This window comes from Mustela erminea, chromosome 5 (genome assembly GCF_009829155.1).
Source record: "Mustela erminea isolate mMusErm1 chromosome 5, mMusErm1.Pri, whole genome shotgun sequence".
NCBI lineage: Eukaryota > Metazoa > Chordata > Mammalia > Carnivora > Mustelidae > Mustela > Mustela erminea.
In genome coordinates this window covers 137,124,584-137,136,860 of record NC_045618.1, presented here as the reverse complement: position 1 = coordinate 137,136,860, position 12,277 = coordinate 137,124,584, and the positions used below count along the sequence as shown (strand labels likewise).

Genomic DNA, 12,277 nt, shown 5'->3' with positions numbered 1-12,277 from the left:
CACCAAACACTTATGACTCACTACATCATCTAGACACTGACTAAGCATGTTAGGGAACACCCAGATAAATCTGAGGGCAATTCTTTGAGGAATTTGTAATCTAGGAGAACTAAGACAGGAAAGTAAATCTCCCAGTATAATGCAGAGCAGAAAGTGCTATACTCCATAGAGGACACTCTGGGAATCCTGAAGAAGGAGATGCTTGCTGAAATAAATTATTTTAAGTCCAAATTATACTTTATTTAACCTCAGCCACAAGTTGTAAGTTCTGCAAGGAAATGCTCTCTCTCAGCCTCTTCAATTTTGATCCTTTCAGACTTAGAACTAGATATTAAGCTAAGTGGCATGTAACTTGTTTGGAGACAATTTCCTTGTCAGGTCTAATACTCTCTAAGAAACCTGCTTTGGAGAGCAAGGAAACTGTGCTCTTACTGTTTTCTTTTCCATCTTTGGGCCTCCACTAAAACTGACTCGGAAAGAATGCCATTTTAAAATTTCATCTGTAGGGGCGCCTGGGTGGCTAAGTGGGTTAAACCTCTGTTTTTGGCTCTGGTCATGATCTCACCGTCCTGGAATTGAGTCCCGCATCGGGCTCTCTGCTCAGCAGGGAGACTGCTTCCCTGCTCTCTCTGCCTGCCTCTCTGCCTACTTGTGATCTCTCTGTCAAATAAATAAATAAAATCTTAAAAAAGAAAAGTCTTTAAAAAAATAAAATAAAATTTCATCTGTAATAATTAGGGGGAAAACACCCCCTCATGAAAAAAAATAGTGAGTAAACAAAAACACCATCTAATCTGATGTCAAAATTTCCATCTCACATGCAAATTTGTAACTTCCCCCTTTTCCCCAGTTTAGGTCTGATCCGGGCTCTGAAACACAGAGCTGGGAAGAGGGGATGTAATCAGCTCTCACCTCTCTTTCCTCTACTTCCTCTCCATATGGCTGCTTTCAACTACACAAAACCATGAGATAAAGGGGCGAGAAGCTATTTTAACTTAGTGCTGTCTGCAAATCTTTCTTGGCTGTCCAACAGAGTTGTCTCCTCCAACATGGGGGATGTCCAAACAAAAACTATTCTTTTCTCTCCTAGAATGCTGTGGTGGTTAACTTTATGTGTCCACTGTGCGTGGAAATTTGGTCAAACATTATTCTAGACGTTTCTGTGAAGGTTTTTTTGGGATGAGATGAACATTTAAATCTGTGAACTCTGAATAAAGCTGATTACCTTCCACAGTATGGGGAGGACCCATTCAACCAGTTGAAGGCTTTAATAAAACAAAGACTGACATCCTCTGAGCAAGAAGGGATTCCGCCAGCTGACTGCCTTTGGACTCCTCCCTGAGTCTTCAGCCTACTGGCCTACCTCATCCAAGTTTGGATATGTCAAGTCTCCACAATCATTTGTGAGCCAATTTCTTAAGACAAATTTCTCTCTCTGCATACACATATCCTGTTGTTTCTGTTTCTTTGGAGAATCCTAACTAATACAGATGCTTTTGCCAGTTTTTCAGAGACCTTCACTGAGAATCTTCACCATGCCCCATTATGACCCTAAGTACCACTGCAGGGGTCCTATTTCTAGTAGGTTTCTGCTGAGGACCCTTTTGCCACCAAACAGCCCTGTTAGGCAAGGTTGTCAGGACTAATGCTGCAATCCTCCAACTAGGCCAGAGGGGACAGAAACCCTGTCCTTCCACGTAGGGACGTGCAGCCCTTTCTCCTCACTCTACCATCCAGACAGCTTCAGTGTCTGGTCATCAGACTTCTTCAGACACTATTTGGGCACAGGTTTTATGCACCCAGGCCCTTGGGGACACACTGGCAAGTTCTGTCCCATGTTGGCTCCAAAGCAGGGTGGGGAGGCTCACTTGAGCTAAACTTTAGAAATGACTTTAAGACTTCTCAAGGTCACCAGCCAGACAGCATGTGGGAAAGGTTTCCCAGGTGGTGTGGTGACGCCATTGAAAAGGCGACTGTCTACTGTGAAGGTGATTTCTCTGCATATAAAAAGGAACCAGTTCAGTTTGGCAGTAAAAACGTGAGCTTTGGAGTTAGGTGGATCTAGCCTGACCTCACCTATCAGTGAGCAATAGGTGAGGCATGAAAAAAAACAGCGAAAACAGCACCTCCGATACTGGCTGGTTGGGTTGTAAATTAGAGGCTAAAACGTTTGCAAGGTTCCCAGGCACCCAGTAGGTACTTCATTCGCGGACAGCCACTGCACTAAAACTAGACCAAGAACAGAAGGAAACGCGTTCCGGTGCACCAGCGGGCACTGAGCGGGAATGCTGCACCGCGGGTTCACCAGCTCCACCCGCTCCCTAAGCCCAGCGGAGGAGTACCGCCGCAGCGGCAGCGAATCACGCAGCGGCAGCGAATCACGCAGCGGCCTTTAGATGGGGGCGGGACTTCCTATCTCAGGGGCGCGCGCGTGCGTGAATGCGAGCCCTGCCCCGGAACTGCGGTCGACGCTGCGGCTGAGGGACTTCGGAGGAGGTGTGCGCGGCGGTTGGCCGGCGTGTGAGGGGGCCGTGACGGCGTCTCCATGCGGTGAGTACGGGAGCCGGAGCGGGGCTGGGGCCGGCCCCCGGGGCTGGCGTGGTTGGGCCTGTGCAGGACATTGGCCTCAGTTCTCGGGTCCAGAGAGGACGGCTGGGGGCCCCTGCTGTGGGCGTCCAGGCCCGGTGGCGTCGGCCTCTCAGCGTCGAGCGCCCGATAGGCCCCAGGCGAGGCGCGGCTCTGGGTCTCTCGCCCCCGGTGTATGACCACCCGCGCCGCGGTGGAAGCGGGTGGTTTGCCGTCGTGGTGGAGCCGGGGCCGGGGTGAAGCCTCTTTGCGCGCTGACGTGCAGAGCCGGTGAGGCGCCATGCCCAGCGGGTTCTGAAGTGCGTCACCTTTTCGCGTCGGTGTAACGACCCTCTGGGACAGTTACCTTCATCATCCCCATTTACAGGCGAGGAGACAGGGGTTCACAGGCTCAGACGTCCGCCACGGACGCGGAGCCGGTCCGCATTTGAACAACCACGTATTACTTTGGGGCTTCCCTCCGGGACCTGTTATTTTCCTTAGTCTTTCTGGAAAGGGAGACCGCGGATGGAGTGCCAGTCAAACGTCTCTGTTGAAATGTGTGTTAAATCGCTCAAAATGTGACAAAAAAGCTGGATGGGCCAAGGCCAGCATGGTGAAATAGGCGTTTGCCTTCTTGGGTCAAGGCTTGAGCCCTTGCAATAAAGCTGGCCCCCTAACCCCCACCCCCAAACCAAAAAGAAAAAACAACAGCAGCAACACCCCTTCGCATTCTTAATTCGGCCTTCAAAATGACTTGGGAATGGCGAGCTTCATGCTCCATGCTTTACATAATTTTATTTCTTTGCATAAAACATTCTGTGCCTTAGATATTATTGGGACCCTTTCCCTTATTTAAAGGATGAGAGCACTGCGGTTCAGGGGGGATTAAACACTACTGTCCAGTGACACCCAAGCAGTAAGTGTTGGGTCTGGAATCCCAACCAGATCTAGCTCATGTGTCTGTGCCCTTCCATGCCCTGTGTACCCTCTGTTCCAGGCCAAGCGGCCTACTCTGTTGGTATATTTCCTCTCTTTGATCTTCAGGGTCTCTGTGTCCTCACCTCTTTGCAGGACAGGATACGATAGGCTGCTTAGAAAATATTTGTTGACTCAGACCCCTGTGCGCTTCAGTTGCCAACCTAATGGAATGCTTCTCTCCTTTTCTTTTCAGCAACCATGAAGTTGCAGGAGACAAAATCAAAGCCAAAGGCACCAAGCTTTGGCAGATTTCAGACAAAGGGAATCAAAGTTGTGGGAAAATGGAAGCAGGTGGAGATTGACCCAAATATGTTTGCAGATGGACAGATGGATGACTTGGTGTGCTTTGAGGAACTGACGGATTACCAGTTGGTCTCCCCTGCCAAGAATTCCTCCAGCCTCTTCTCAAAGGAGGAGCCCAAGAAGAGAAAGGCACAAAGTGTTTCAGGAAAGGAAGAAGGAGAGTCCAGCTCCTCAAAGAAAAGGATGAAGTTGAAGAAGAATAAAGACATGGAAACTGAAGGAATCAGTGCCCAGGAGGAGTTTGAAGTCAAAGATGCTGAACCAGAGCCTCAGGGAGATGGCACAGTTTGTCCTAATCCACAGGTAGAGGAGATGGTATCAGAAAGCTCAGCCCAGACTGTTCCAAAAAAGAAAAAAAAGAAAGGGAAAAAAAAATTGGAGCCTTCCCAGGGTACTACTCCAAAAGTGCCCAAGAAAGCAAAGACATGGGTGCCTGAAATGCATGACCAGAAGGCAGATGTAACAGCATGGAAAGATCTATTTGTACCCAAGCCAGTTCTCCGAGCACTCAGCTTTCTAGGCTTCTCTGCACCCACACCAATCCAAGCTCTCACCTTGGCACCTGCCATCCGTGACAAACTGGACATCCTTGGGGCTGCTGAGACAGGTAAGGGCGTCCTTAGCTGGCCAGGGTAAGATTGCTTTTGGGTTGACCTTGTGGCTGCTAACAGGTTGGATGGCTTGGGAAGAGGGGAATTTGGGAACCAAACCACAAATGCATTGTTGAATGAAGGTGTTTAGAAGTCATCCAACTCTTGAGTTGAGATCTGCTACTTTATGATTGGTAACCTGGACAGGTCGCTTTATCTCACTGACACCCATAGGTGCTGTTATAAAATGAAGATAACACCAGTGCCTACTACTGTTTTTCCCCTTTCTTTATGGATTAAATGTAAATGCTACAGAAAAGTTTACACAGTACATTGCAAGTGATTTGCAAATGGTAGTTTTTTCCTGTTCTTGAGCCTTCCTAAATGACTCAGAGGGGTAAAGTAGGACTAAGATTAACCCTCTAAAGAGGTACATCTTCACTAATTCTCAAGAGTTGTCCAAAGATAAAAGGGCTGCTTTGGGAATTGCTGTGTTTATCATTACTGGAAGGGTTTGAGTGTGTGGTAGGTAACCATTGGGTGGATTTTGTAGGAAGATGTTGGCCTGAGGTGACTGTTGGGACTAGGCATTATTTAAAGTTCTCTCATTCCCTGGGCCATCTTAAGACTTTGTGAAATAATGCCAGGTTGACTTGACCTCAGTAGTTTAAGTTACTGATTGGAGGGAGGAGCTTGTACTGCCTCATACTAAAATCCAACTAGACCAGCAGTAACCGATAGAAATATGTATATAATGTGAGCCATGTAAGGATTTTAAATTTTCTAGGAGCCATATTTTAAAAAGGTAAGAATAGGTAAAAGTTAATTTTAACGCTGTATTTAATCAGTTTATAAGAATTTCAATATTTAATTAAAATTATTGAGATATTTTACATTCTTATTTTTATACTAAGTTTTCAAAATCTGACATGTATTTTGAATTTGCAGCACATCAATTTAGAGTAACCACATTTGAAGTGCTTGATAGCCATCCATACATGGCTAGTGACTGTTAGATTGTATGAGATAGAAGTAGACGATCTAGACAATGTGTGCCTTGGGTTTCTAGAGAGGGTGATCAGGAAAATACAGGTGAGATCCTGTAGAAGAATCATGTAGATGGAAGAGTAAGGAAGCCTCGGGAGTGGAAGTAATAGTAAGTTAGAACATTTTCTTCGCATTTAAAATCTGTCATGCACTGTATTAAGTACATCATATTGATGAACTCCGTCCTCAGAATCACTCTGAAATAGGTTGCATTTATTATTATCATCTTACTCATGAGGAAACACAGCCTCACAGACGACAGTATCCCTAAAACAGCAGCTGAAACGTGGTAGTGCCTGGATTCTAGACTAGGTCTGTGTGCTGTTAAGCATTCTGCTACATTGCTTTGGTTTGTGCAGAGGCCTGGAAGTGGGTTTCTGGAAACAGAGCCAAGGTTGTATGAGCCACTGTGGCTAGAACCTCACATTTGGATTCATACCACTGCTCCTTTCAGGCTATCCCAGTGGAATGCTGTGAATCTGCAGGTCCAAGACTCACAAAGACTTTTGGGTCCGTGGACAAGCTGCCACTCCCATACAGATAATGAATATTTCCATCAGCCCCAAAAGATGCTTTGAGTCCCTTTTGAGGCCTCTCTTGGATCCCGCTCCTTGTTCATCCCCAAGGCAACCTCTGATATGCTTTCTGTTACTTTGGATTAATTTTCATTTTCCAGCATTTTATATAACGGAATCATACACTAGGTAGGTACTTTTGAGAGGGTTTGGGTGTTTGGCTCTTTGACCCAGCATGCTTTGAGATTCAACCATGTTACTGCAAGTACCAATAGTTCATTGATAGTTAATATGCCAGTGTATGGATATAATACAGTTTGTTTAATTCATCTGTTGATGGATATTTTTGTTCTGTATAGTTTTTGGCTATACAAATAAAACTGTTCATAGGAACAGCTGCTGGCTCTGTTGGTTAAGCCTCTAACTCTTGATTTTAGCTCAGGTCATAATCTCCGTGTCCTGAGATTTATCCTTCTGTCAGACTCTGCACTCAGCATGGAGTCTGCTTAAGATTCTCTCTCCCTTGGGGCACCTAGGTGGCTCAGTTGGTTGAGGGAACTGCCTTTGGCTCAAGTCATGATCCTGGGGTTCTGGGATCGAGCCCCACATTGGCTCCCTGCTTAGCAGAGGACCTGCTTCTCCTGCTCCCTCTGCCGCTCCCCCTGCTTGTTCTCCCCCTCTGTCAAATAAATAAATAAATAGAATATTTGAAAAAAAAAAAAAAAAAAGGCTTCTCTCTCCCTTTACTTCTTCCTCCCCCCGTGCCTGTGCACAGTGTTGCCCAGGAGCTCTTTGTCTGTCTCCCTCCCTCTCTCCACCAATCTTCCCCTCCCACACTGTCTCCTCCCAAATAAATAAATAGATAAAATTTAAAAACAGAAAGTACTGTAAATATTGTTGTGTTAGTCTTTGTATGGGTATATGCCTCAGTTTCTTTTGGGTAAATACCTGTGGAGTAGCTAAGTCTTAAGGTAAATGTAATTTTTTAGGAGTTTTCTAAAGTGATTATAGCATTTTACATACCCACCCAGTTAGAGTTTGAATGGGTCTCTGTCCCTGCTGATACTTGGTATGTTCAGTCTTCATTTTATTTTACTTATTTATTTGTTTGTTTATTTTTTATTTTTTTTTTTATTTATTTATTTTTTTTTTTAAAGATTTTATTTATTTATTTATTTGACAGAGAGAAATCACAAGTATATGGAGAGGCAGGCAGAGAGAGAGAGAGGGAAGCAGGCTCCCTGCTGAGCAGAGAGCCCGATGCGGGACTCGATCCCAGGAACCTGAGATCATGACCTGAGCCGAAGGCAGCGGCTTAACCCACTGAGCCACCCAGGCGCCCTATTTTTTATTTTTTTATTCATATATTTGACAGACTGAGATAAGTAGGCAGAGAGGCAGGCAGGGGGAGGGGGGAGGGGGAGGGAAGCAGAGAGCCCGATGCAGAGCTCGATCCCAGGACCCTGGGATCATGACCTGAGCTGAAGGCAGAAGCTTTAACCCACTGAGCATCCAGGCGCCCCTTCAGTTTTATTTTAGACTTTTAAACTTTTAGCATGGTTTCCTTGTGGTTTTAATTGATATCTCCCTAATGACTCATTGAGCATCTTTTCAAGTGCCTATTTCTGTATTATTTGGTGGTGTCTTTTCAGTCCTCTTGCCCATTTTTTAATTGGGTTGTTGTTTTCCTATTACTAAATTCATTATATATTCTAGGTATACCCCCTTTATCAGATACATGGTTTATGATTTTTTTCCTCCCAGTCTGTGGCTTGTCTTTTCATTTTCTTTACAGTCTTTCAAAAGATCAGAAGTTCTTTATTTTGATGAAGTTCAAATTATCACAGTCCTTTGTGCAGGTGTGCTTATCTACAAATCCTTTGCCTAGCCCAAGATCACAAAAATTTTCTCCATTGTTTTCTTCTAGAAGTGTTACTAGTTTTAGGTTGTATGTTTCAGTCTTTGATCTTTATTGGGCTTACTTTTGTTTACAGTGAGAAGTGTGGATCAGAGTTCCTTTTTATTCCCCTGCATACAGACATCCAGCACTGTTTGTTAAAAAAAACAAAAACAAAACATAAAACTATCCTTTCTCCACTGAATTGCCTTTGCATCTTTTTTGAAAATCAGTGACTATATAGGTGTGGTTCTTTTTCTGGAGTCTTTTTTTTCCCCTCTTTGATCTACTTGTCTTTTTACATCAGAACTTCACTGTCTTGGATATTGCAGCTTTATTTATTTATTTTTTAAAAGATTTTATTTATTTATTTGACAGACAAAGATCACAAGTAGGAAGAAAGGCAGGCAGAGGGAGAGAGGAGGAAGCAGACTCCCTGCTGAGCAGAGAGCCCGATGTGGGGTTCGATCCCAGGACCCTGGGATCATGACCTGAGCCGAAGACAGAGGCTTAACCCGCTGAGCCACCCAGGCGTTGATATTGCAGCTTTAGAATAGATTTAAAATCAGGTAGAGTAAGTCCTCTTTGTTCTTTATAAAGTTATTTTGTGCCTGGGTGGCTCAGTGGGTTAAGCCTCTGCTTTCAGCTCAGGTCATGATCTTGGTGTCCTAGGATCAAGTCCTGCATCTGGCTCTCTGCTCCGCGGGGAGCCTGCTTCCCTTCCTCTCTCTCTCTGCCTGCCTCTCTGCCCACTTGTGATCTCTCTCTGTTAAATAAATAAAATCTTTGGGGGAAAAAAAGTTATTTTGGCTATTCTAGGTCCTTTATGTTTCCATTTGAATTTTGGCTATAGGTCCTTTATGTTTCCATTTGAATTTTAAAATCAACTTGTCCATTTCTTCAAAAAGCCAGATAGTATTTGGATTGAGACTTCTTTGATTATAAAGCAAACTGAGGACAGATGACATCTGGATAATACAGAATCTTCCCATGATTGTAGTATATCCCTTTTTTTAGATCTTTAATTTTTTTAGCAGTGTTTTGTAGTTTATACTGTATACACATTTGTTATTAGATTTATCCTTAAATATTTCGTATTTTTGATGCTACTGTAAATGGCAACTTAAAGTTTTCTATTTCAGATTGTTGCTAAATAAAAATAAATAGAAATATGAAGACTTGTATATTGACTTTGCGGCCTGCAACTTGATACCATCAAGTCATTTTTTTTTGCTTGTTTGTTCTAAGATTTTTATTCATTTATTTTAGAGAGAGAGAAAGAGTGCAAACGGGGAGGGGCAGAGGGAGAGAGAGAATTCCAGGCCCACTCTCCACTGAGCGTAGAGCCCGACACAGGTCTTGATCTCACAGCCCTGAAATCATGACCCACACCAAAATCGAGAGTCAGATGCTTAACTGACTGAACAATCCATATGCCCCCCATCCCCCACACACTCCCATGAAGTAGTTTCTTAAAGATTGTATCAGGTTTTATATAGTTATCATCCAGTCCACATGCTTTTTGTTTATTTTTATCTTATTGCAGTAAAACCTTCAATACAATTTTGAATTGAAGTGGTAGAGTGGACACCATTATTTTGTTCCTGATCTTTGGGGGACAATACTCCGTTTTTCATCGTTAAGTATGATGTTAGGTCTAGGTTTTTCATATTTGGGCCTTTATCAGATTGAGGAAATTCTCTTCAGTTCCTAGTTTGCTGAACATTTTTATCAGAAATGGTGGTTTCTGAAATGCTTTTTATGCATTTATTAAGGGTTTTCATTTAGCATCTGTTGGTTATGGTGAATTACACTGATTCTGAAATACTAAACTAAACTTACATTCCTGGGATAAACCAAATTTGGTTACAGTGCTATTATTCCATTTATATATTGGATTTGATTTATTAAAGTTTTGTTGATAATTTTTGAATTTCTATTTATGGGATAGTGGTTTGTAGTTTTCTAGTAATGTCTTTGGTTTTTTGAATGAGAGTAATGCAGGCGTTGGAATGACTTTGAAGTATTCTCTTCAGTTTTCTGAAAGAGTTTGTATAGGATTGTTATTTTTTTTCTTCCTTAAATATTTGGTAGATTTCATCTGTGCTTGGATACACTTTGCTTTGTAGGGTGGGTTTTAACTTACAGATTTAATTGGTTCAGTGTATTAGAAGTATTTGTGTCACTTATTTTTTCTTGAGTGATAGGTTACTTTGCAGTTCCATAAGATTTTATTCTATGTGTTTTGAAGCTCTGTTATATTTAGGTATATAAATGTTTAGGACTGTTACATTCTCTAAATGAATTTATCCCTTTAATTATGAAATGGCCGCCTTTATCCCCAAAGTACTCTTTTTTCTAAAATCTTCTCAATCTGATACTAATGTATCTTTTTGGCTTTATTTTGATTAATATTAGCATGGTATGTTTTGCATACTTATTTTTTTAAATTATTTTTAAGTAATTTTTACACCCAGCGTGGGGCTCAAATTTACAACCCCAAGATCAAAAGTCACATGCTCTATCAACTGAGCCAGCTAGATGCCCCTCATACTTGTACTTTTAACTTATTCATGTCATTGCATTTTAGGTGGGTTTCTTGGAGCTTCTCAGTTGGTGAACCCATCCTTGTGCTGGGAGGGTGGTATACCCCCAGTTCCACAGGGACAGAAGCCTTTGGAACCCTTCCAAACCTTGCCTTATGTACTTCTTCATCTGGCTTTCCATCTGAATCCTTTATCATATACTTTATTTTAAACAGACTTGTAAGGGGGGAAAAATGGCATTCTTGTAGAGAGCATGTGTTGGGTCTTGGTATTTAATCATTGTGACAGTCTGTCTTTTATTTGTTGAGGTCATATACATTTAATGTGGTTATTGATAATGGTTAAGTTGTAATCTGTTATTTTGTTATTTGCTATACTCTATCTCCTTTTAACTTCTTTTAGACTGATTATTTTTTGTGATGGCATTTTATATCCTTTATTGATCTTATTAGTTGTAACTGTTGTTACATTTATATACCTAAATCTTTTTTAGTGGTTGCTTTTGGGTTCATAGTATATATCTTTAATGTGATAGAATCTATCTTCCAGTAATAATATATTGTTTTTATATAGTACAAGAATCTTACAAGACTATATTTCCTTTTCTCCTTTACATTGTGCTTTTTATTTTACACTTTATATGTGTTAGAAACCCAAAATACACATTTGACAAAGTACAGCATCCTCTCTTGATTAAAACTCTTAATAGTTTAGGGATAGAGGGCACATACCTCAATATCATAAAAGCCATCTATGAAAAACCCACAGCAGATATCATCCTCAGTGGGAAAAAACGAGAGCTTTTCCCCTGGGGTCAGGAACACTGCAGGGATGTCCACTATCATCACTGCTATTCATCATAGTACCAGAAGTCCTAGGCTCAGCAGTCAGACAAAAAGAAATAAAAGGCATCCAAATCAGCAGAGAAGAAGTCAAGCTCTCACTCTTTGCAGGTGATACGATACTTTATGTGGAAAACCCAAAGACTTTGTCCCAAAACTGCTAGAACTCCTATAGGAATTCAGTCAAGTGTCAGGATATAAAATCAGTGCACAGAAAACAGTTGCATTTCTATACACCAACAGCAAGACAGAAGAAAGAGAAATTAAGGAGTCGATCCCATTTACAGTTGCACCCAAAACTGTAAGATTCCTAGGAATAAATCTAACCAAAGAGGCAAAGAATCTCTACTCAGAAAACTATAGAATACTTATGAAAGAAATGGAGGAAGATACAGAGAAATGGAAAAACATTCTATGTTCGTGAACTGGATGAACAAATATTGTGAAAATCTACAACAAATGTTGTGAAAATCTAGAGCAATCTACACATTTAATGCAATCTCTATCAAAATACCATCAGCATTTTTTCACAGAAACGGAACAAATGTGCTCGCTTCGGCAGCACATATACTAAAATTGGAACGATACAGAGAAGATTAGCATGGCCCCTGTGCAAGGATGACACGCAAATTCGTGAAGCGTTTCATATTTTTATGCATGTAATAAAGCACAGCCTTATCCTAAAAAAAAAAAAAAAAAAGAAACGGAACAAATAATCCTAAAATTTGTGTGGAACTAGAAAAGACCCTGAATAGCCAGAGGAATGTTGAAAAAGAAAAGCAAAGCTGGTAACATCACAGTTTCGGACTTCAAGCTCCATTAAAAAGCTGTAATCATCAAAACAGTATGGCACTGGCACAAAAGCAGACACATAGATCAGTGGAACAGAATAGAGAGCCCAGAAATGGACCCTCAACTCTATGGTCAGCTAATCTTCGACAAAGCAGGAAGGAATGTCCTATGGTAAAAAGAGTCTCTTTAACAAATGGTG

General features: G+C 41.9%; 1 protein-coding gene and 1 non-coding gene across 8 annotated transcripts in view; both read left to right on the top strand.

The window, feature by feature from the left end:
- Positions 1-12,277, top strand: part of DDX24 (DEAD-box helicase 24) — a 34,025-nt gene that overhangs the window by 7,906 nt on the left and 13,842 nt on the right. For 2 of the 7 annotated variants that reach the window (XM_032345128.1, XM_032345131.1), the window contains exons 2-3: positions 1,235-2,550; positions 3,740-4,456. In XM_032345128.1, coding sequence (XP_032201019.1) covers positions 2,397-2,550; positions 3,740-4,456 — 871 coding nt within the window. In that variant the 5' untranslated portion in view covers positions 1,235-2,396. Of the gene's footprint in view, positions 1-850; positions 2,551-2,570; positions 2,857-3,739; positions 4,457-12,277 lie in introns of those variants that run through there. The other 5 variants (XM_032345133.1, XM_032345132.1, XM_032345129.1 and 2 more) reach the window with 4 other exon arrangements.
- Positions 11,833-11,939, top strand: LOC116592108. Its single transcript, XR_004286301.1, has one exon. It is a non-coding gene; the product is annotated as a U6 spliceosomal RNA (small nuclear RNA).